The sequence below is a fragment of the Podarcis cretensis genome (genome assembly GCF_951804945.1).
Source record: "Podarcis cretensis genome assembly, chromosome: 8".
Classification (NCBI taxonomy): Eukaryota; Metazoa; Chordata; class Lepidosauria; order Squamata; family Lacertidae; genus Podarcis; species Podarcis cretensis.
In genome coordinates, this window is record NC_137177.1 from 25,560,379 (window position 1) to 25,585,448 (window position 25,070).

The 25,070-nt window shown below is 45.3% G+C and overlaps 1 protein-coding gene across 3 annotated transcripts; it reads left to right on the forward strand.

Moving 5' to 3' along the window:
* Nucleotides 1-282: 282 nt before the first annotated feature.
* TRNAU1AP (tRNA selenocysteine 1 associated protein 1) lies at nucleotides 283-23,853 on the forward strand. Of its 3 annotated transcripts, XM_079986308.1 has the most exons (15): nucleotides 283-452; nucleotides 6,396-6,493; nucleotides 7,307-7,406; nucleotides 8,333-8,385; nucleotides 10,068-10,199; nucleotides 11,172-11,291; nucleotides 11,736-11,898; nucleotides 12,425-12,458; nucleotides 13,542-16,888; nucleotides 19,449-19,536; nucleotides 19,827-20,009; nucleotides 21,250-21,314; nucleotides 21,683-21,766; nucleotides 22,860-22,948; nucleotides 23,728-23,853. In XM_079986308.1, the coding sequence occupies exons 1-9, from the start codon at nucleotides 426-428 to the stop codon at nucleotides 13,673-13,675; spliced, it is 861 nt and encodes a 286-aa protein (XP_079842434.1). In that variant the 5' UTR covers nucleotides 283-425; the 3' UTR covers nucleotides 13,676-16,888; nucleotides 19,449-19,536; nucleotides 19,827-20,009; nucleotides 21,250-21,314; nucleotides 21,683-21,766; nucleotides 22,860-22,948; nucleotides 23,728-23,853. The 3 variants fall into 3 exon arrangements, with proteins under 3 accessions (XP_079842434.1, XP_079842436.1, XP_079842435.1); XM_079986310.1 differs by lacking the exon at nucleotides 19,827-20,009; XM_079986309.1 differs by lacking the exon at nucleotides 19,449-19,536.
* The last annotated feature ends 1,217 nt before the right edge of the window (nucleotides 23,854-25,070 follow it).

A 25,070-nucleotide genomic window follows, 5' to 3' on the forward strand; every position in this document is an offset into this window, starting at 1 on the left:
CCCAATTCGGCAAAATCCCCCCCGCGCCATTTTTGCACCCGAAAACCAGGCCAGGCCAGGAATTTCTCCTGACGCCGCAGGGTGAGCCTAGCTGAGCCCCGGCGCGAACCACCCGATGTCCCAATGACCCTCCTCCCCGACATGCAACCCTGACACGGCCTTGCCATAGCTCCTCCCCACGGGCAGAGGCCGCTGTGGGCGACGCCGAGGCCTACCCGCGCCCCTTCTTCCGCCTCGCTCGGGCCGCTCTAGCAGGAGGCGGCGGGGGAAGCCCGTGGCGCTGGAGGAAGCGAGCGGGGGAGGGGGAGCCAGGCCGCGGCGTGAGGGGACCACCGCGAGGAAGAGGAGCAGGAGGAGGAAGAAGCGGCGGCGGGGCGGGCCTCCCCGTCGCCCCGCCCCAGGCGCCCAGGGACGGCGGGGGCAGCATGGCCGCCAGCCTCTGGATGGGAGACGTGAGTGAGCCAAGGGCCGCGGCGGTGGCGGGGCGAAGTTTGGTGGGCGGCGGCGGCGGAGGGAGGGGACGGACGGGCGGGCGGGCGACGCCCACCGCTGCCTATGCCGCAGGGCGAGCTTCCCTCCCTTTTCCGCACCCTTCGCTGCAGTTTCCTCAGCCTTGCCTTCCATTGGATGCTCTTCGGGGCAGAGCCTTCTTTGCGCCGTGGCCGTCGTCCGCCCCCCCCCCGCCGCCCAGCGGACGTTTCCCGTGAATCTGCAGGCGCCTGCAGAGGAGGCTGCGTAGTAGCCCCGCCGAAGCCGAAGATTAGGCAGTAACAAATGGTTTCGAGGCTCCTTGGTGGTATCTCAGCTCTGCTCAGAGTAGACCCGTGAAAGCCTGAGTTAACTCCTCCTGCCCGCGAATTTCAGCGGGTCCACTTGTTGTTGTTGTTGTTGTTTAGTCGTGTCCGACTCTTCGTGACCCCATGGACCAGAGAACGCCAGGCACTCCTGTCTTCCACTGCCTCCCGCAGTTTAGTCAAACTCATACTGGTAGCTTCGAGAACACGATCCAACCATCTCGTCCTCTATCTCCTGGTGCCCTCCATCTTTCCCAACATCAGGGTCTTTTCCAGGGAGTCTTCTCTTCTCATGAGGTGGCCAAAGTATTGGAGTCTCAGCTTCAGGATCTGTCCTTCCAGTGAGCACTCAGGGCTGATTTCCTTAAGAATGGATAGGTTTGATCATCTTGCAGTCCATGGGACTCTCAAGAGTCTCCTCCAGCACCATAATTCAAAAGCATCAATTCTTCAGCGATCACTTCCATACATCACTACTGGGAAAACCATAGCTTTGACTATACGGACCTTTGTTGGCAAGGTGATGTCTCTGCTTTTTAAGACGCTGTCTAGGTTTGCCATCGCCTTCCTCCCAAGAAGCAGGCGTCTTTTAATTTCGTGGCTGCTGTCACCATCTGCAGTGATCATGGAGCCCAAGAAAGTAAAATCTCTCACTGCCTCCATTTCTTCCCCTTCTATTTGCCAGGAGGTGAAGGGACCAGTGGCCATGATCTTCGTTTTTTTGATGTTGAGCTTCAGACCATATTTTGCGCTCTCCTCTTTCACCCTCATTAAAAGGTTCTTTAATTCCTCCTCACTTTCTGCCATCAAGGTTGTGTCATCTGCATATCTGAGGTTGTTGATATTTCTTCCGGCAATCTTAATTCCAGCTAGGGATTCATCCAGCCCAGCCTTTCGCATGATGAATTCTGCATATACTGTAAGTTAAATAAGCAGGGAGACAGTATACAGCCTTGTCGTACTCCTTTCCCAAATGTTGAACCAATCAGTTGTTCCATATCCTGTTCTAACTGTAGCTTCTTGTCCCACATAGAGATTTCTCAGGAGACAGATGAGGTGATCAGGCACTCCCATTTCTTTAAGAACTTGCCATAGTTTGCTGTGGTCGACACAGTCAAAGGCTTTTGCATAGTCAATAAAGCAGAAGTAGATGTCTTTCTGGAACTCTCTAGCTTTCTCCATAATCCAGCGCATGTTTGCAATTGATCTCTGGTTCCTCTACCCCTTCGAAATCCAGCTTGCACTTCTGGGAGTTCTCGGTCCACATACTGCTTGAGCCTTCCTTGTAGAATTTTTAGCATAACCTTGCTAGCGTGTGAAATGAGTGCAATTGTGTGGTAGTTGGAGCATTCTTTGGCACTGCCCTTCTTTGGGATTGGGATGTAGACTGGTCTTCTCCAATCCTCTGGCCACTGCTGAGTTTTCCAAACTTGCTGGCATATTGAGTGTAGCACCTTAACAGCATCATCTTTTAAAATTTTAAATAGTTCAGCTGGAATACCATCACTTCCACTGGCCTTGTTATTTGCAGTGCTTTCTAAGGCCCGTTTGACTTCACTCTCCAGGATGTCTGGCTCAAGGTCAGTAACCACACTACCTGGGGTGTACGAGCCATCCATATCTTTCTGGTATAATTCCTCTGTGTATTCTTGCCACCTCTTCTTGATGTCTTCTGCTTCTGTTAGGTCCTTACCACTTCTGTCCTTTATTATGGTAATCTTTGTACGAAAAGTTCCTTTCATATCTCCAATTTTCTTGAACAGATCTCTGGTTCTTCCCATTCTGTTGTTTTCCTCTATTTCTTTGCATTGCTCGTTTAAGAAGGCCTTCTTGTCTCTCCTTGCTATTTTTTGGAAATCTGCATTCAATTTCCTGTATCTTTCACTATCTCCCTTGCATTTTGCTTGCCTTCTCCCTCTGACTATTTGTAAGGCCTCATTGGCCAGCCACTTTGCTTTCTTGCATTTCTTTTTCATTGGGATGGTTTTCGTTGCTGCCTCCTGTATAATGTTACGAGCCTCCATCCATAGTTCTTCAGGCACCCTGTCCAGCAAATCTAAATCCTTAAACCTGTTCTTCACTTCCACTGTGTATTCATAAGGGATTTGGTTCAGATTGTATCTTACCGGCCCAGTGGTTTTTCCTACTTTCTTCAGTTTAAGCTTGAATTTTGCTATAAGAAGCTGATGATCTGAGCCACAGTCAGCTCCAGGTCTTGTTTTTGCTGACTGTATAGAGCGTCTCCATCTTTGGCTGCAGAGAATATAATCAATCTGATTTTGATGCTGCCCATCTGGTGATGTCCATGTGTAGGGTCGTCTCCTGTGTTGTTGGAAAAGAGTGTTTGTGATGACCAGCTTGTTCTCTTGACAGAACTCTATTAGCCTTTGTCCTGCTTCGTTTTGATCTCCAAGGCCAAACTTGCCAGTTGTTCCTTTTATCTCTTGATTCCCTACTTTAGCATTCCAGTCCCCTATAATGAGAAGAACATCCTTCTTTGGTGTCACTTCTATAAGGTCTTGTAAGTCTTCATAAAATTGAAGACTTAGGAGGGTGCAACCCTTTCTGCTGCGGGTTTTCTTCTCAGCATCGTCGTCACCTCAAGCTTTATAAGGTGCCACAAGGACACTGGTGTTGCCAGTGACGGATTTACATACAGTATAGGCTAAACAAGCTATAGCTTAGGGCCCCAATCTCTTGGGGGGCCCAAAAAAAATTAAAGGGGAAAAAACTGGATGTACATTTCCAAAATATAAGATAAAAAACAAATAAAATAAAACCTACATACAGCAACAGTGTTTTGTGTTGTGTAGGCTCCTATAATGTAAGTAATGGGCCCCGCCTGCTAGCCTGCTCCCTATAATATCACTGGTTTGCTCATTTCTATGTATGCCTACATTCTGCATGGACTGGTTGCATGGCAGCACATGCATATGGCTTTAGATACCTATTAGGTCCATAAATTACCATATAGCATATATTCAACACACAAAAAAGCGGCAATTTGTTGTTGACAAAGAACAGCTGGACATATAAAGGGCCCCATTACCTTCAGTAGCTTAGGGCCTCATCAAACCTAAATCCAGCCCTGGTGTTGCTTTAAGGTGATCTGTGGTCTTGCTCTGCATTTGCAGTTCAGAAAAGTGCTCTCTGGCCTCTGCTGTTGGCTAGGAGAACAAGGGTAGCTGGTGGGGTTTGCGCTCCCTGTTGAATAGAAAGGAAATAATGGTCAGCAAAAAGTCCAGCCAGGTCACATCCATACACCAGAGGCTTACCTTTCAAGGCACATGCCTATTTTTGAATAGCTGCCACTTCCTCTGCTCATTTTTCTCTGGCTCCTGTGGATCAACTCCATTTTTCCTCTGCCCAACCCTGCGGCGGTGCCCCATCCCCCAAGACAGAAAAGAGTGTGTGCACAAATGTCACTTTTCAAAATGATGTGGGTTAAAGTCAGGATTCGGTGGAATTAATCTTGAAAAGCACATTGAATTGAATGGGAGAAAGAGCATCACTTTTTCGACTTCCTCCTTCAGCTTTTCAAGGGAGGGAAAAATAACCATCCTAATCACCTCATGACTGAAGGGGCTGTGTAGGGTTTTGTGAGTTCCAAGGGCAACACTATGCCTACAGGTGCCACCTCTGTGGTACAGTGAATTGTACAAGATTGTGTAAACTACTAGCCTAACATCCATAGGCTACAAAGAATCGCCCGCAATGTCATTTTGTGTGTGTGTGTGTGTGGCAAAAATCAATTGCCAGGCCTTGCACTTGCAGAAGTTCAGCCATATGCCTCTGTATTCCAGTTGCTTGGAATCACAAGTCAGGAAAGTGCTGTTTCACTCAGGTACTGTTTTGGGGATATCTATGGCATTTGGTTGGCCACTGTGAGAACAAGATGCTGAATCAGATGGGTCTGATCATTTGTCTGATCCAGCAGAACATTTCTTTATTTTTTCAGTCAAATGGATAAAAATGACTGGGTAAGAGTGCAAACTAGGCTAGAAGACCCAAATTCAAATTCAAATTCAAGAGCCAGTGTGGTGTAGTGGTTAAGAGCGGTAGTCTCATAATCTGGGGAACCGGGTTCGTGTCTCCGCTCCTCCGCATGCAGCTGCTGGGTGACCTTGGGCTAGTCACACTTCTCCGAAGTCTCTCAGCCCCACTCACCTCACAGAGTGTTTGTTGTGGGGGAGGAAGGGAAAGGAGAATGTTAGCCGCTTTGAGACTCCTTAAAGGGAGTGAAAGGCGGGATATCAAATCCAAACTCTTCTTCTTCATCATCCACAAAACTTTTAAGGAATCTTGAGCCAGTAACTGCCTCGCAGGATTGTTGTGAGAATTAGAAAGGGCCTTGAGTTTTGTGGAAGACATGGGGTAATAATTATGATGATGTTGATTAGATTTTTGGACTACCTAAAGGAAGGATTTTACATGGAAGTAGTGTTGAGCTGACAATAATTTAGATCTACATGCACATGGATTATCTGGAGTTAACATGACGGACATCATTGTGGTTAGAAACCTCTGCACACCTAACTTTGGAGTGATTCCCACTGAACTCAGTGGGACTTACCGTATTTTTTGCTCTTTAAGACTCACTTTTTCCCTTCGCTATGGAGCGAATGCAGGCTGCACAACTATCCCAGAAGCCAGAACAGCAAGAGGGATTGCTGCTTTCACTGCACAGCAATCCCTCTTGCTGTTCTGGCTTCTGAGATTCAGAATTTTTTTTCCCCTTGTTTTCCTCCTCCAAAAACTAGGTGCGTCTTGTGGTCTGGTGCATCTTATAGAGCGAAAAATATGGTGTTTGAGTAAACATGCATAGGATGGCACTGTAACTCACTGCCAGAAGATGTGATGGCCTAGGCTTCAGTGGCTTTAAATGGGGATTGTTGCCTCCTAGGACTGAGTTGGACTCTTGGTCTGATCCAGCAGGGCTGGATTTGTCTTTACGAGTAGGTGGTTCTTGGAATGGGGAGTGTAGGGTCCTTGTAGGTTTAGTGACATTCCTTCCTCTCCCAAATACCTTGCAAATCTTGTAACATTATGAATTGGCAAGTATGCCAATAAAAGCCCTAATATGTTCATACTGTTTTTTGGCTGCAGTGACACTGCGGCACTCCTGATGTTGATGGACAAAAACTCGCATCATCCCTGACCACCAGCCATACTGGCCGGGGCTGATGGGAGTTAGAGTCCAACACTGTATGGAAGGACATGCATTCCACATCCCTGTTGTAATATATGGACCAATTTGACCAGGAACTGTACAGATACCTTGTGCCTTCCATCAGTGTACCACTTTACTTTGTTTGCTTAGCTTGTAATCAAGTTTGCTGTGCTCTGAGAGTGCAAAACTGCTGCAGGTTTACTACCCTCCCTGTTCCTAGCCATCTTGTGGCTCCCTTCATAGAGTTACTTGTTTCACACTTTAGCACACGTCATTCTGATAACGGGTGTACACGTGCACACCTCTTTAGGCTCTATTGCCTACAGGCCAGAAGGTGCCATTCACCTTTTTAAAATGCTTCTTAATTTTGTACAGATCTTTCTGTATGGCTGCATTACCTTATTTTCTCTTTTTTTCTTTTCTCTCTGTAGCTGGAGCCGTACATGGACGAGAATTTCATTTCGAGAGCCTTTGCTACTATGGGAGAGCTAGTTCTGAGTGTAAAAATCATTCGGAATAGGTTGACAGGGTATTTATCTGTATTTTGTGTACTACTCACCTGGCATGCATGTTGGGGGTGGGGTGGGGTGTTTTACAATACATATACAGACAAAACCAGTGTTCCTGGAGTTAAGATCGGGATACAGATTGTTTGAACAGATGTTTTGAGCTGCCCACCTCCTATTTGTCTATGGCTAAATGCTGCCACATAATTCATGAAGCCAAGAATGCCTTATTTTGGGGATGACCTACTGTTCAGGGCAGAGGTGGGGAACCTGTAGCCCTCCAGATGTTGTTGGATTCTAGCTCAGATCAGTCCCAGGCAGCATGGATCACAACAGTTGTAGTCCAGCAGTCTATGTATGCCAACACGTTTCCCACCCATGTGTGTGTTGTGTGTTCATGCATGAGAAAGAGATGGGTCACAAGTAATCAATAACATTGATTAAAAAAACCTTAAATCAGAACAATAACCACAAAAACCTATTGAAACAGTTATAGAATTTGACTGGTCATTAAATGCAAAGTTAGGATCGTACAGCTTCATAGTAAAAAAAATGAAATGGCAGAAGATACTAAAATAGTACATCCCATGTGATGACTTTAAGAATTTTGGTAAATAAAATATTTTTAATCTGGTGCTTAAATGAGTCTAGCACAAGTGCCTTCCTAACTTGTTCTGGAGAGGTTACTACGTACACAAATAGCATGGCAGTATGAAAACACTATCCTATTGGTCATCAGCTGAAAGGTTCGTAGAAATGAAGCATAGCATTTTTCACTAGTCAGTTCGAAACACATGTCTTATTAAATGTTTCCTTTCTTGTTTCTTCTCTTCCAGGATTCCAGCAGGCTATTGCTTTGTAGAATTTGCTGACTTGGCCACTGCAGAAAAATGTTTACATAAAATCAACGGGAAACCTCTTCCTGGTGCCACACCAGTAAGTAAATCACTGTCATTCTCTGCTGGGCACATTAATGGATGGTCAATTTAACTGGACACCCTTGGAAGAAAGTGTGTGCCCTTGTAATGAGAGCAGCCAGAAATCTCTCTGTGCCACTTTATGTCTTACTGCAGATACAGTGGTGCCTCGCAAGATGAAATTAATCCGTTCCGCGATTCTCTTCGTCTAGCGGTTTTTGCGTCTTGCGAAGCAAGCCCATTGACGGCTTAGCGGATTAGCGCTATTAGCGGTCTAGCGGCTTTTAGCGATCAGCTGAGAGGCGGCTTATCAGCGGAACAGCTGATAAGCGGCTTAGCGGCTTAGGAAAGGGGGGGGGGAGCGAAAAAACCCCGCGGGAACTCGCAAGATTTTTTCGTCTTGCGAAGCAACCCCATAGAGAAATTCGTTTAGCGAAGTGCCTCCAAAATGGAAAACCCTTTCGTCTAGCGGGTTTTCCGTCTTGCGAGGCGTTCGTCTTGCGGGGCACCACTGTATTATAATGGAGTAAGGAACGATTTGATCCTCCCACTTTGAAAGCATTTACATGGTAGCCCAATGGATGTTAAAATGCTGCATGAAAGGAGATGATGAATATATTCCTAGAAGCTTAGCTCTTAAATTTGGTAGTCAAGATTAAGAGCTCATATAATCTTAGAGTGAGGTTTGGATGAATGTGTTTTATTTGTATTGTGCTTCTTGCTCTTTGTAACATTTCATGTTGTTCAGGGATTCTCAGTCTGCTGTAGGAAAGGCTGCCAAAATTTCCATATGATGACGCTCAGTTGCCTAATAACCTGTATATTGAAGCTGTGTTGAATATTTCCACAGTAGTGTGTGTGTGCCTTTTCCTAATGAGCTATAAACTAAATGTGGAGGGCATACCTGTACTCAATTTCTTTCTCTCTCTTTTTTAACTGTTTCAGACAAAGCGATTTAAATTAAACTATGCCACATATGGAAAGCAGCCTGACAACAGGTAAGTCAAATACTATGAAAACTTCTCAAATGTTTGCCAAAGCATCTGCACTGTCATTGTTGAAGGATGATAGTTTCCTGTTGCAAAGAGTTTCTAGAAACGTGTTGCTAACTCTGCAGTCCGTCTGTAGTAAAGGCCTGACAGACACCTGCATTTTCATCATTCGGTGACTGCATCACACAGTGACTTGTATGTATGAAACAGTCGGTCCAGTTTAAGTGCTGCAAATAGACCGGAATTCAGCCTCCATTGTTGGAGGCAATGTGCCTCTGAAAGCCAGTTGCTTGGAAGACCAAGTGAGGAGGGTGGTGTTGTGCTGAAGTCTTACTAGCAGGCTTCCGGTTGGCCACTGTGAGAACAGGATGCCCGGCTAGATGGGCCACTGGCTTGGCCCACCAGCGTCCAGGCTCTTCTTATGCTATTAATTGTGAACATAGCTCACATGGGAGAGTGAAGGTGGTTAATGCGTCCCTGCTGCTGTTCGGACTGTTACTACTTAGGAGCATTCAAGCTTTACTGAGGTTGGGAGTAACTGGTGAAAGTGCTTGAAACAACACTTGTAAAAGTCAGGAGCCTGTGGGAAACAATCACATACTCATGTGTTTCTGCTTATTATGGGATATTTTGTGGCACAAGGCCTCATTGTACACATTGGGCTTAATTCTTTTTCTTTGGTTTTTTTTGAATCACTTTTTAATAATACAGTATATTACAATAGGGGACGCAGGTGGCGCTGTGGGTTAAAGCCTCAGCGCCTAGGACTTGCCGATCGAAAGGTCGGCGGTTCGAATCCCTGCGGCGGGGTGCGCTCCCGCTGCTCGGTCCCAGCGCCTGCCAACCTAGCAGTTCGAAAGCACCTCCGGGTGCAAGTAGATAAATAGGGACCGCTTACCAGCGGGAAGGTAAACGGCGTTTCCGTGTGCGGCTCTGGCTCGCCAGAGCAGCGATGTCACGCTGGCCACGTGACCCGGAAGTGTCTCCGGACAGCGCTGGCCCCTGGCCTCTTAAGTGAGATGGGCGCACAACCCCAGAGTCTGTCAAGACTGGCCCGTACGGGCAGGGGTACCTTTACCTTTATATTACAATAAGTAATGCAAAACAAACACTTGCATATCAGTGGAATCAAAGCAGCATGGTCAAAATAAGAATTGTAATTAATAGTAAAAATCAGCCAGGTGAAAAAATAATATTAGGCTAAATTCTGTCTTGCAAAGAATTCCTTAACAAATAAGATTTGCTTGGAAAGTATACCTGCTAAAAATGCATTAAATAATCATTAAATGTTTCATACAAACCTTAAAATAAGTAAAAACCACTTTACTTATATGTATCTCTAAGAATTATAATATTTTTTGCCACTGGACTTGTTTAATAATAATAATAATAATAATTTTATTATTTCTACCCTGCCCATCTGGCTGGGTTTCCCCAGCCACTCTGAGCGGCTTCTAACAGAAGGTTAAAAATACATAAAATGACTTGTTACTTAAGACAAGAAAATTTGAAAGTGAAGGCAAGCAGTTAAGTCAGTCACATCAAATGAATTTGCCAGCTTGCGCCCATCATTAGTTTTACAGAGAAATAAAAAGAGTGTCCCATGACTTCATTTTCCTAATGACCAATTCATCATTAATGTTGTTGTATTATTACTATTCTCAAGCTGCTTTTATTTTCCTCTTTAGCCCAGAATATTCACTATTTGTAGGCGATCTATCCCCTGATGTAGACGATGGGATGATATATGAGTTCTTTGTAAAAGTGTACCCGTCATGTAGGGGCGGCAAAGTTGTTGTGGACCAGACGGGAGTTTCCAAGTAAGCTTCTTCCTTCTGCATTTGGTACTGAATGGAGGTGGGATGGGGAAAGTATCTAATGCAAAGAGGTTTTTACTGCCCATAAATTAGTAAAGAGGAATGGGATCCTGATTATTTTGCATTAAGTGCTCACATACTAACAAAGGGGAAGGGAAGGGAAATAATCTTGTGTAAATATAAAAAATATTCATGTTTTATTTTACCTTGTTCATAAATGATGGTGTTAAGGCTTCTGTTTTGTGTGTGTTTTTAGTATATCACTACAAACTATTCTGATTATGCCATGTTTATTGGAGTGGCCTGAGAGAGAGTTAAAATAATGTGTTTGTATCACTTCTTATGCACAAGCTGTTTCAGTCAGAAGCATTTAAGGTTAGATGAAGTCACACTGATATTTCTCCTGGATCAGCAACTTAAGTGTAGGGCAGTCCCAGCTTATGCAAATACAAGAGCATTTAACAGCAATAACATGTAGATTGGGTGCAGTGAACCTTTGGCCCTCCAGATGTTGCTGACCTACAACTCCCCATGGCTCCAGCAAGCAAGACAAATGGCCCAGGATGATGGCAGATGTAGTTCAGCAACATCTGGAGAGCCAAAGGTTCTCCACACCTGGTGTGGATGCAGCCCTAGCATCTGCAGGCTGACCTGAAAGTTGCACCCACTCAGTGAATTTCTTGCCATCTGAACCCAGCAGGTTTCAATCATTGAACTGCCATGTCCATGAATCTTTCAAGATTGCTGTTTTAAAGAAGCTTTCTCCCTTCCTTTGCACACCCTGGGATCCCACTTCATGTTGAGGGAATTCCCAAGCTACTGAGCTGCTTGTGATAGCTGTCCATTTCTTCCCCCCACCTCCAGTTCTTTAGGACTGAGCCAGGCAGGTGAATTCTCTGAAAATCCTTCCTTTTTAAGGTATTTTAAAGGGTGGTCCAACTCCTTGATTCTGACCGAACCTTTGTCTTTTGCCAGAGGCTATGGTTTTGTGAAATTCTCAGATGAATTGGAACAGAAAAGAGCACTGATCGAGTGCCAGGCGGCTGTCGGCCTTGGTTCTAAACCGATACGCTTGAGTGTTGCCATACCAAAAGCGTAAGTATGCTTCCTTAACTATATGGATAGACAAGTGGAGAGGCTGATGTAATGGAACAGATTAGGGGGAGGGCTGAGAAAAAGATAAGTTTGAGTAAAGGAGATACAGGCCTCATTAAAGAATGCAGAGTAAAGAGGGAGCAGAGGATAGGAGAGAACTGGCGGGGTGAGGGTGAGAATAAGTGACAAACAGGGCCTAAGGAGAGGATGGGTGCTGTTGGTAAGAGATGAAGAGGAAGCTGGGCTGCTGAGGAGGCTGGCTAAGAATGAGAAAGCCTGTAAGAGCAGAACAGAAGAGACAATGGGCTGAACCATTACAAATGGCCACTAGGTCAAGTGCAGTTATTATAGCCCTAGAGAATATTGGGGTATGTATGTATGTGTGTGTTCTGGTGTTTTACATACCCTGACATTCTTGTGATTCCCTCTCCCTTCTTCCCAAAGTAACCGGCTGAAGACAGTCGAGTACAACCAGATGTACAACTATAACTATAACCAGTACTACCAACAGTATCAGAACTACTATGCGCATTGGGGATATGATCAGAACACAGGCAGTTACAGCTACAGCTACCCACAGTACGGCTACACACAAAGCACCATGCAGGTAAGGGCTGAGCAAATTTGCAAGCTTGCTCATTTTTACGTCAACGAGATCCTTGAGGCTGCAGTTGCATACCCACTAAGGAGTGAGCCCTATTGCAACACAGTGGGGCATATTTCCAAGTGACATGCATAGAATTATGGAATTATTATTACGGAAGGTATGTGCAAAATAAATAACATGATTCCTTGTTTGAAGCAACTGTGGTTTATTAATGCCCAAAGCAGGCCAAACTAAATCACAGTTTGGCCTGTGTTTGGACATAACAAGCCACAGTTTAAATGAAGAAGCAGATGGCTCTGATTTCTTCCTGGCACATGCCAGGAGGGAGTTCTCAAGCCAGACCAAAAAGCATCAGAGCAAATTGAAAACAGAATTCAAAAACAGTAAAACAAACTGTTTCAGCAGGTGAAGACGTGTATAAACCAAGTGAGCTAAGCAAGTCTCCCAGGGAAATATGGTCTGTGATGTTAGGTGTGCTAAAAAAATGCTCTGGTTCCCTAACCATTTGTCATTCTCCCTGTTGCAGAACTATGAAGAGGTTGGTGAAGATGCATTAGAAGGTAAGTTTGCCTATTGCAATTCTCTGTTAGAAATCAACATCTGATTCTAAAGCACTCCAGTCAAGAGTTGTTCTGGAGCAGCAGAACAGCTGCAGGAATGCAAACAGGAGAGGCAACCTGTTGCCCTTGGCCTAATTTCATGTGGGTGGCAGGAAGTGGGGGGAAACGTGTGGCAGAAAGAGAAAAGGGGATGGCCCTGTCCATCACCTGTATGTACCTCCTTGACAAATTACACCTGATAAACTGCAGCCCTTGACAGAATAAAGGTTCCCCACCCATGACATTTTGTTTTGCCTCACTTCCCTCTCTCAACCCATCACAGTAGGGTTTTGTACTCTCAGTACAGCATAGCTTGCTGTGCAAAATTTTCTGCAGGCTGCATCAGGAGAAAGATCTTTTGTTTCTATTTTGGTGTGATTATGTACCACTTTACCTACAGTTCACCTAAAAGTTCTGCTGTGTAAAATAGAGTGTTAAAAGTGACTTGCTAGTTTTGAGAAGTTTGGGAAAGACAGTTTTTCGAATTCTGACAGGCCAATGGAACAAGGCCTTCCGTGTCATCCGATCAAGGAAATTATTGTTACTGGCTGCACAGCAAAACAGGATTATAAAACCACAGTTTGAGGTTAGTTTAGTATCTTGATTTGTTCCAGAGCTGGTAATCACAGATTTCTGTTCAGACAAAATTGGAAACTGGTTAATTAGAGACTTCCTGACTTAATCATAGCTCATGTGGAGGGATGAGCAAAGAGGCTGTGTACACAGCAAAAATGCTCATTCATTCATATTTTGGGTTATGATCTTCTGAACCAACTTGGTTTCCAGATCTTAATTTAAGCAATTCACCTTGCTTTCACCTGAGACTCACTCATGTGACTTTTAGAAGCCATCTGAAGGCAGCCCTGTTTAGGGAAGTTTTTAATTTTTAATGCTTTATCCTGTTTTTAATGTTCTGTTGGGTTGGGAGCTGCCTGGAGTGGCTGGGGAAACCCAGCCAGATGGGCAGGGTACAAATAAATTATTATTATTATTATTATTATTATTATTATTATTATTATTATTTAGGCTTCCTTCCTTTTTCAGATCCAATGCCCCAGATGGATGTGGGAGAAGCGAACAAACAGTTCATGGAGCAGAGCGAAGAACTCTACGATGCCTTGATAGAATGTCATTGGCAGCCTTTGGACAGTGTCTCTTCAGAGATTCAAGCCATGTAGTTGCCTTGCTAAACACGGCGTCTCTGAGCAACATGCCAGCGTGCCCTGGACTCTAGCCAAGCACACGACGTCTGCAGCTGGGTTGCCCCCTCTTTTCCTCCAGATCACTGACTCAGAAGAGTACAGAGGAGGGCTTGCAGCAGTTTCTGTATGTGCTGAGCCGGCAGAGGAGCATTTGTGGTCAAATCTATTCATGATGAAAATAGAACTCAGACACTTAGGTTTTTTTCCTTTTCTTTCTTTTTTTTTGGGGGGGGGGCGCATCTTGAGACAGACTTGTTAATCCTTGTCAAGGAGTTGTAATTTATAAACTTTTAAAAACAAGATGGTATGGTGGGAAAAATTTTACTTCCATGTACAATAAAAAGTATCTTTTACACAAGAGGCAGGTTCTGGTGTTCTCCTCTGTGGTGCAAACAGGACTAGGAGTCACCAGAGGTTATTATGGGTATGTCCTGAGATGGTCATTCTTCTCCTTCCCTTAGAGATTCCCCCTAGAAGTGACTGCAGTGAAACTTTGCTATCTGAGGACAAATCCTTCTTTTTTTAATTCAGGGGTGTTGGCGGATTTTAGCAAACCTGGTTATTTTCAGAGTCAGTTTCAACCTGTTTTAACCTACATCATCTTTTGTCAGAAGTTCCAGCTTCAGGCTGCATTGGGAAGTGTCTGAGCTGATGAGTGATACTTGAATGTACAGTCATTGTTGGCCAGTCTTGAACGTTATTACAGTACAGATTAGAGCAGTCTTTGCTAACCTGGTGCGCTCCAGATGTTGTTGGACCAGGAACTCCAGTCCCGCAACATCTGGAGGGCCACAGGTTCCCCATCCGCAGTGTAGACAGTATTGAGCTCGGTAGGCCAGTCGCCTACAGTTTCCTCTGTTTCCTGTGATAAGATATTAGGAATGCCAAGGGCAAATACAAATATATGTATTGATTTGTAGTAGGTAACCGAACAGACAAAAAAGTTCCATGCTTCAGTGATATGGGACCCTGTGGCCCTCCAGATGTTGTTGGACTATTTGCTGGTGTTGATGGGAGTCCTCAACAACTTCCAGAAGGCCATAAGTTCCACATCCCTGCTTTAATTTATGGAATTCAGTGACCCAAGTTGTGGTGAGGGCCATAGACTTAGGCCCCATCTGCACATACATTTAAACCACTTTAAACAAGCTTCATCCCCACCCCCCAAAAAATCCTCGGAACTGTAGTTTGTTAAAGGTACAGAGAGTTGTTAGGAGACCTCTTTTTGCTCCACAGAACTACAATTGCCAAAGAGGGATTGACTGTTAAACTACTTTGGAAATTGTAGCTCTGTGGCATGGTCTCCTAACAACTCTTTGCAGATAGAGTCTGCTGACTAGGAGCAGTTAGGTTTTAGGTTAGGCTGAAAGTAGTAACTGGCTCAAGGGTCATGTGAGTTTGAGAGAATGCCTCTTCTGAAAAGAGCCCTTCTGGGACAGACATCTGTCTGCTCTATTGACAGCAAATTTGTGCTGATTCATTAATCAACAAAAGTTCCTGTGATTAATTGGCGTAAGATGGCAACCCTAAACTTGCACGGTCCTTACTGGAAATAAGGCCCATTAGGCACAATTGTAAATCTTACTCTGAGTAGACCCACTGAAATGCATGGACATGACCAACTTTGGTCCATTAACTTCAAGAGGGTCTGCTCTGAACTTAGGTGGGGACAACCAAGTGGTACTTGCTTCTTCTGCATAAACATGCTTAGGATTGTGCCCTAAGATGACTTCCATTGAGTGACATTGAGTGAGCACCTGCTTTGCTTGGAGCAAGTTTCCAAGTTCAGACTTTGGCAACTCCACTTAAAAGGCTGAATCCCTGGAGATCTGCAGGTTCTGTAAGAGCAGATGTGGGGAACCTTTGGCCTGCTGGATGTTGCTGAACTACGACTCCCACCAACACCAGCAAGCATGGCCAATGGATAGGGATGATGGGAGTTGCAGTTCAGCAAGGTCTGGAGGACCAAAGGTTTACCACACCTGTGCTAAGAGAGTACTGGGTTTGATGGAACAGCCTTAATGTTCTAGCAGGTCATGTTTGAATTAGGCCATAAGGTGTTAACCAGAGGGATTGCAGCTGAGTGTCAAACAGGAAGCTGCCTTATACGGAGACAGACAAATGGTCCATCTAGCTCACCATTGTTTACACTGACAGGCAGCAGCTCTTTGTATCAGGTGGAGTTGCTGCCAGCCCTGTGTGGAGATGCCGGTGATTAAACCTGGGATCTTCTGCATGCAGAACAGATATCCCAGTATCCTCTTCTGGAAACAGCCACAAAGAATGCTGGTAAGCCAAACCCGATGCAATTGTTCTGTGCAGGGCCTTGGCTTTCTGCCTCAATACACTGCTCTGCCACTTTGCTATGGCCCTTAAAGCACCAGTTTTGGCTGCAGAAGGTCCCAGCTTAAGTCTCTAACATTTCCAGGTAGGCTTGAGAGAAACTCCTTGCCTGAAACCTTGGAGAGCTGCTGTGAGGTGGCCCAGGCTAGGGACGGGGATCCTGGTGCCTTCCAGATGTTGTTGGACCCCAACTCCCATCTGCCCCTGTCAGCCATAGCTAATGGTCAGAGCTGATGGGAGTTGTAGTCCCAACAAAAGGGGTCTTAGCGACCCCTAGTCTAGAGCAGTATTTCCCAACCTTGTGCCTCCAGCTGTTTTTGAACTACAACTCCCATCATCCCTGACTAGCAAGACCAGTGGCAAGGGATGATGGGAATTGTAGTCCAAAAACAGCTGGAGGCACAAGGTTGGGAAACACTGGTCTAGAGAAACCACTGAGCGAATGGTTTGTCTGGCTATATAAGGCAGCTCTCCCTGTTCCTCTTTGTCCAGCAAATCTTGTGAGGAAAATATGCAAGAAAAAATGAATGCACCAAAGTTCTCAAGGCAGGGCTTTTGTTCGTGCTAATGTCTGTTACCACGCGGCAGGAGAACATTGGCCTGGTGCGTTTGTTGTGCCTGACTTGAGATTTTTGTGTCCACAGAGGCGGAAGACGAAAGAAGAACGGCCTTTAAAAAGGCAGCTGCTCAATAAAACTACATTTCCCAAGAGCCTTTGCGACACCGTTTTTCAAAGGAGCCAATTGGAGACAGCCTTGGTGCGCCGAAGCTATAAAAGGCCGTGCCGGAGGGGTGTTCTTTCTTTCTCCCACCCCCTTCCGTTAGCATGTGGTTCGATGGACGGAGGTTAGTAGTTTTCTTTTACCTAAAAGGTGGGGGGGGGGTGCTATGCAATCGGCCGCCATCCTCCTCCGTTTGGGGGGTGATTCCTATTTGGACTCTTGATAGCGCTACTGGAGGTTTTGTGCTGTCTATTTCGGAGTGGATTTTGATAGCCAGCCTAGGGACACGATTGCCAGGCGTGGTTTTTGAGCAGCTGCAATATTGGCGGCTCCCTGCGGCCGCCACCCGCGTAAGAATTCCTGCACCCGGTGCCTGGCGTGGGTTGCAGATCATGCGGGAAAGAGAGTCGCGTGTGTCTCCTGTCTGCTTCGTTGTAGCCTTAGGATCGGAAGCCCGAAAGGGCGCCGTTGTTGGGGCGCACGCATCCAAGCTTAAAACGGTCCAGAGATGCATTATAAGCTCATCAACTGTTTAAAGCAGTACCATACTGGGAGAAATATGTACGTCACCTTGAGCTCCTTTGAGAAGAAGGTAGGAAACAAATGCAATAAATAAATAGAAATAATATACTATTTTAAGCCCCCGCTCCCTGATTGGTTTAACAAGCAATCCAGAATTCCCTGGGAGGTGGGAAGTTGTATCTCTGCAAGGGGAATAGGGTCTTTTAACAACTCTCAAGCGCCCTTAACAAACTACAGTTCCAGGATTCTTTGGGGAAAACCGTGGCAGTTTAATGTGGTCTGTTGCCTCTTTAAATGTATAGTGCAGGTGGAGCCTAAAATCTGGCATTTAAGTAAGGGGCGAGATTTCTGCATTGCCAGGGGGGTTGGGACTAGATGACCCTCGTGGTCCTACCAGATCTACATTTTATGATTCTTTTATTCTAGTCCACAAGCTTGTAGCTGTATTTATTTTGAATGTTTGTTACAATACACACGGTGGAACTGGAGGTGGCGTACGTTGTTTGGAGCCTAGTGTAGTCTGCTCTTGAGATGATCGGAGGCCTTTCCCAATATGCACCGCTCCTTTTGGCAGGAGATGCTGAAGATTGAACTAGGCAAATGGCAGTAGCTGCATGGGGCAGGGCAGCATGCATTCTACATGCAAAAGATGACAGGTTCAATCCTTGGCATCTCTGGGTGGGTGTGGGTGTATATAGATATAGATATAGATATATATGTAATATATAGACCCCATTCTGAAACCCTGCAGAGCAGCTGGATCGTCTGTGTAATAAGCAATGCTGAGCTAGGTGAGCTAGAACTCTCTTAATCACTCTTCACCTTTAGGTAAAGATAAAGGGACCCCTGACCATTAGGTCCAGCCATGACGACTCTGGGGTTGCAGCGCTCATCTCGCTTTATTGGCCGAGGGAGCCGGCGTACTGCTTCCGGGTCATGTTGCCAGCATGACTAAGCTGCTTCTGGCGAACCAGAGCAGCGCATGGAAACGCCGTTTACCTTCCCGCCGGAGCGGTACCTATTTATCTACTTGCACTTTGACGTGCTTTCGAACTGCACCTTTAATGAGCTACAATTCTCAGGATTCTTCGACGGAAGCCGTGTTTAAGGTCATGATCCTGCTTTGAATGCATAGAGCAGATGAGACCTTCCTTTGTTCCTTGAGGCTACAGATCCGGGGTCTAAAGATTTGTATCATACTGCAGTGTCTGGAAATTCCAATAGAGCAGCTTAAGTTGTACTGTGCTTCTGTCCAAGCCCATGCTTACATTTTGCTCTCTCTCCCTCCCCCCCCCCCCCAATTTTGCTTTTACTGTATTTTTATTTTGACTCCTGTCGTTTTGAGTTGGGAAGCTGAGCTGATCCATAAATGCAGTAGCCTTGTGGGCGGGGAGTGAGAGACTATTTTTCACTTTCTCCCAATTTGCACTGCTTAAGTTGTGTGTCAGGGTAACTATTCTGTAGCTACACAGCCATGCTGCCCAACACTGATGGACAGGGGGGCGGGTTTGGAACTTTTCAGTATTCCTGTTTTCTCCACCAAGAATTGCTAGTCACACGCAGACACTTCTTTGCTGCCTACTGTGTGCAGTGCTGCCAGCTGCTTTTTAAGTTGCAGTTTTGCCATTGCATGGAAATGAACAATATTGCCAGCTCATTGTTGCAGACCACCTTGCTGCCAAGGCATAGTGACAGGGAAAACCCAAGCTGTTGATGCTCTTTTACTTTATAGTAGCCTGTTTTTAGATTTGACATGAGAGTTTCTTTAAACCTCTTTCGTTGTCCACCAGTATTTCACTTTGCATTCCTAAGTTGGGAATAGAGTAGTTGTTTTGGACAGCAGTAATCAGGCATCCAAACAACATGGCCAGTCCAACGAAGTTGATGTTGAAGAACCATTGTTGGACTAGGGCCTGGCTGACCAGGGTTCAAATCCCTATTTGGCCCTGAAGCTCACTGGCTGACTTTGGGCTGGTCACTGTCTCTCCGCCTAATCTGCCTCCAGGGTTGTTGTGGGGATTCAGAGGGTAGAGAACCATTTATGCCACCTTGAGCTCCATAGAGAAAAAGGCGGGGGGTATAGATGAATAAATATTGGGTGCCCAAGGTGGTATTCCTGCAGTTTTTCCTTATGACCTCATGCTGCTTTTTTTCTGTTTCAGACATGAATGCAGGGCACTGCAGAAAAGACCAGAAATGGTTTGCAGATTGGGCTGGCCTTACCGTCTTGCTGCGCTGAGAATAAAGCAGGTATCACAACAACAGGCTTCTGTTTGGGGCAACTGGAGAAGTGCATGCTTGGCTGGCTTTGCTTTAGACCAGCTTTTCCACCTTGCTGCCTTCCAGATGTTAAATTACAGCTGCTATCGTCCCTGATCATGACCCATGCTGTAGGGGGCTGTTGGGAGTTATAGTCCCAAACAACTGGATGGCACCAGGTTGGGAGCACCACTTCATGTCCCCTGGAAAACTTGCATCAATAAAAAACAATGCTGTTGACAAGATGATAACAGTAGCAGTTTCCCCTTTTGTCTTTGCAGATGACCTGACCAGCAGGCTGAATGTTCTGATGGCAAGTCTAAACAGGAGCATGCCTTCATTTCCAGTAGGCTAAGTTGGCCCCCACCTTTCGCTGTTCTGTCAATACAGGAAGCCCACAACTTATTGGAGGATTGCGCCTAAAGCCAGTATCACATATAGTCCAACACACATTGGGTTCCATGGTGTGTAGGATTGCCAAAATCTTTCCCCCCCCTCCCCCCAGATTTTTGTGTGCCCACCTTTTTTGCCAAGCGCTTAAGCCAGTGGTGGCCTGTTTTTGGACTGCAACTCCCATCATCCCTAGCTAACAGGACCAGCGGTCAGAGATGATGGGAATTGTAGTCCCAAAACAGCTGGAGGGCCAAGTTTGGCCACCACTGGCCTAAATGGCATGTAATTTGCAGGCTTGCTTGTGGGGCTTCTTGAGTTGGCTTGGTTGATGGCTGGAGCAGGGGAGGAGTTTGGTGCCATTTCACCAGACTTTTCCTCTGGAACCAGATGGATGAGGGGCCAATACTTTCATTTCAACACCCCCTCACGGCCCTATCGAAGCTGTGTCTGCCTCATGTGGCTGATGTAGTCAAAAAGGTGCCAAAAGTAACATTTTTTTTCCTTGACGGTCGCTGTTCAGTTTCTTCCCTTATAACTGCCCAGCAACACTTTCAGGAAAATACATATTTGTCATGGTGCTTGAGGGGGGCTGCATTGTGAAATTCGTTAGCTATGAATCCAAGAAGAGGGATTGCTTTTTAGATAATGTGACAAACATTCTGCAGCGAAGAGCCAAGGTGATGATGTGGTTAGAGTGGCCTTCCCCACGCTGGTGCCCTCCAGATGGACTAGGAACATAAGAAGCTGCTTTATATGGAGTCAGACCCCTAGTCCATCTGGCTTAATATTATCTGTGTTGACCAGCATAGGCTGCCACTGATCCCTGCAAACTGAGAATTGAGATAACAGTTGCAGACCTAGAAAGAACATAATGGGTGTTTTTTACTTAAATTGCCCATGCCTTAATTTCAAACTAAAAAGATTGGTGCGTGAACAAAGCTAAAGCACACATGTATATCTAACTCAAGGAAGAAACGCGCAAATATTTTCTGCTACAGTGGGACACTTAATTTATTTCGGCCTTTTAAAAATGAAAATTAAGAATAACATTGACCCTTCCAGAGTTATTACTCTAATACTGATGATTTCCATAGCACTGCCAATGTGCATGGTGCTCTGCAGAATACAGCCTTTGTGGCTTTTAGATCTTCTGGTTTACAACATTCGTCAGCCCCAGGCACCATAGCCATAACTGGAGGGCACTGGTTTGGGAAGATTGCTGTATAAAGAAGGGTATGTTTATATAAACAAAAGCATTGGGAATGCTTCTCCCATCTCATCTCATCTCTGCTCTCCCTATCCTGTTTAAAGGAATGAGAAGATGGAACGGCATTGGAAGTGTCTTCTCATGGAAGTCTGAACTTTGAAGCACCCAGGTAAAAAAATAAAAAAGCACCTGCTGGTCCAGTCTTTCTTGCCAGGGGTTTGAAGGTGGTGTTGTGATTCTGTAGTATCCTTATCCATTCAACTTTGTTCTTCTGCTGAGTAAGTGGGCTGCATGTTAAACCAAGAGCTATGGCTTAGCAAATAGCCACAGGATCTCCAACAACATGCAAGAACAAGATGGAAGAGACTTTGACTTCTCAGGCTTTGTTAGCTGCAGATGTCACTCGACTCTCCTACACAGCTGCTTTCTGGGTGGCGTGAACATGTATCTTGGTTTTTGTGTGTGTGTGTTTTTTTAAACTACTTTAACCTTTTATATGTTCTTTATTCAAATATTGGGTGTCTCATTATTCATCAGAGATCATCTGGAACCAGTTCAGTTCCTAAAAGGGATGTACTAGCTGTGGTGTGACTCAGCCAGGTTAGCAGCCAATCCTGCAAGGTATTGTATACTTTTTGCTCCTGATCGTTTGTTGATTTATATATACGTATAAAATGTCAAGAAAGCCTGAGGTGAATTATTGCAGCTGCCTGTAGCCTCCCTATCCCTTTCCCATCAGATCTGAATACCGATCTTATGGTCAAAAAGGAGGGAAATTAAAATTTAAGTTGGCCCTAGTATCTTTGCTGGGACAAATCCTGCACTGAACTGGGCTGGCTTAAAACAATTTGTTTTGGAGTCCTCAGAATTTCTCAACTGTGCTGGTCCCACAGAAGGATACCCAGCAGCTGCCAGTTAGTTGTCTTTAATTTATTTCCTATTTTCCTACTTCAGTGGGTGGTGCATGTGATCATCACTTTATCCTCAGAGCACCCCTGCGGAGTAGGGCTTGTGATCGGCCTGGACATCAGCTTCACATTTTGAACTTGAGAGCTTTGTTTAGACCAGGCATGTCCAACTCCCAAGAGACTGCAATCTACTCCTAGTATAAAAAACTGGTAGTGATCTACCCAAGGTGGCAACTGCCCAGAGTTGAGCTTGGGAGGGGGCAGAGTCATTGAACTTTTTTGGGGTGGAGAACAGGGTTTTTGAGCTTTTTTTGAGGGGGGGGGGGAGTAGAGCAGCTGCTTTATTGTGATCGCTTTCTGTCATCCTGTGAGCTACCTGGGCCACCCCAGCAATCTACCAGTAGATTGCAATCTACCTGTTGGACATCCCTGGTTTAGACAAGTGAGCAGAGGAAGAAATCATGTCCTTTTTTGATTTGCTTCTTTTGATGCAGCCATGCCTGTAGCATAAAGTCGATAAAAGGATTGCAAGGGGGGGGAGGTGCATGCCTTTGATAAATCATTTAATGCAGATGTATGTCATCCTAGGACTCCAGGTTGGACTACAATTCCCATCATCATTGGCTGTGCTGGCTGGGGCTGATGGGAATTGTAGTCCCACTCAAGAGTAAGCCCCCTTGAACCTAATGGGACTTGGTTCTGATCACACATCAGGATTGCATTGCAAGTTTTCCAGATATATGGCAGGAGTGATGGGAGTGTTTTTACTACTACTACTACTACTACTATTGCCATTTTTATTATAGGACTGGAGATGCAGTGTGCTGAGCTTCCATTCTCCTCCTGAAGAGCATTCCCATGTGGAACAGGCAGGTGCAAAGGCGCCTCCAGCAATGTAAGTGCCTATTAACACAACAGTGGAAAAGGAGCTTGGTCTTGTGTTAACAACAGTTCATTGATGGATCTGTTTCAGGCAGGGGTCAGCAAACCTTTTCAGCAGGGGGCCGGTCCACTATCCCTCAGACCTTGTGGTGGGCCGGACCATATTTTGAAGAAAAAAGAACGGATTTGTATACCCCACAAATGACCCAGAGATGCATTTTAAATAAAAGGACACATTCTACTCATGTAAAAGCTCACTGATTTTTGGGCCAGGTCCGGCCCCCGGACCTTAGGTTGCCTACCCATGGTTTTAGGCAATGTGTGGTCAACAGTCACCTTGTAGCAGCTTGGGAAGCACGTGGTTGGTCACAAGTGTGGAGTGCAGCAGCAGTACCTCCTCTGCCTGGTCTGTGATGACTCGTTTTTATAATGGTGACGGCTGGATGAATCCTGCGGATATGGGGCTGAGACCAAGCAGATAACATTGGCGGGTTTTTTTTCCAAAGGACAAAGTCCTTCGGTCTGTTTACTTCCTAGCTGTTGCAAGTGGCGTATTGGGAGTGGCGCTCCCAATTCCTTCGTGCCTGTTAAGTTTAGTTAACTTTTTATTGTGGAGTGGAAGAATTGGCAGTTTTTTAGTTTTTAAATTAACGGAGGCTTTCCTTGTAATACGGCAACAGTAGCAGAGATGGGATGCCGTCCTCCCAGCTATCCAGTAGCCACCGTGAACCCATATGCAACCTGGATTTGCAAGCAATAATATTTTAATTAATAAACTTTCCCTTCTTTTAGGTCTTCGAAGATCACTGAAGAAGTAGTGTCGTAAGGAGAGAAGTTTCTTGAGATTCTCCGTAATTGAAGTGGTTGTTTTTCTGTAATTGTGGAATTAAAGGAATTGTGTTTCATACAAGAAGAAAAGTGTTTGTTGTTGTTTTTTGCCACCTCCTTTGCGAAGTTTAAGCTGGCTTATTCCCAGTAACCATTGTTAAGGTTTACCATACTTTTGGCTGGGTTTGTGTGACATGGGAAGCTGTGGTTAATCAAAAACACAAGCAAGTTTCTCGACTGTTTGCAACAGCACCAGGACTGGGAATGCTCAAGGGGGAGGCTAGATGTAACTTTCTCATGGGGGGTGAGATTTTTGTAATGGACCTTGTATCTTGGTTTTAACAAGGTCCTCATCTGCAGTATACACTTTGATACAGTCATGGCTTCCCCTAAGAATCCCAGGAGCTGTACTTTGTTAAACTCTCCACTTGCAGAGCTTGCAATCCTTGGAGATGCCTGGGAAAGGAGCATTGACTTTAAAATCACTCTGGGAACTGCACCCCTGTGTGGGGAATAGAGGTCCCTTGACAACACTAAGCACCCGTAAGAGTATATCACCTGTGGGACGAACAGCGTCCTTACAGTGGAGATGCCTTACATTCTCCAAAGGTAGCTCAATCCTACCCAGCAACTGCACTTTGGAACAGATGATACCCTACTTCTCAAATAAGACTTTAAAAACCCCCATAAAAACTCCAGTTAACGGGCAGAGTAAAATGAGAGCGTTTTTCTCTACGCCTTCTGACCCTGAAGCGTCTCAACATACAGAGTTGGGGAACAAGGAGTTTCTTAATCTATGTTGCTGAGTCTGCACATGCCTTAGATATGTTGATAGCTACAAGTTTCTTTGCATACATAACTGACTCTTCTAGAAATCTGCCCTTTTTAAAAAAAAAACCCAAAAGAAATGCAAGGACTGTGAGGCACTAGAATGGTAAATTTGTCCACTCTGATAGGGTTGATGCACCCTATAATACTCAAAAGTTTAAAGTCAACATGGGGGAGCGGGAATTGTGTGACAAATTTCTTGACTGTTGGGTCACCTATCAGTGGCATGAAGGTCCTGGAGAAAAGTGTTGCAAGACTGATTGGGGATGTAGATAGCTACAGGGATCTGTTTGGGTTGGGTTTTGCCGTTTCCATGGAGAAATACAGAAGCTAGGGAACTAAAAAATGAAAGGCAGCTATGGTGGAGGGGGGAGGAATCCACATTTCATTCACCTTTGGCCCTCCAGATGTTACGATTCTTCCATTTGCAACATTACTGTTTCCTGAACACAATTGCAACCCCAACAACCACTATAGTT

Excerpts from the sequence above, each read along its gene's own strand:
- TRNAU1AP (XM_079986308.1), top strand. The coding sequence starts at position 426 with ATGGCCGCCAGCCTCTGGATGGGAGAC. Across the intron at positions 6,494-7,306 it reads ATTCGGAATAGGTTGACAGG|GATTCCAGCAGGCTATTGCT; the intron begins GTATTTATCTGT and ends CTTCTCTTCCAG. Across the intron at positions 11,292-11,735 it reads AGTGTTGCCATACCAAAAGC|TAACCGGCTGAAGACAGTCG; the intron begins GTAAGTATGCTT and ends TTCTTCCCAAAG.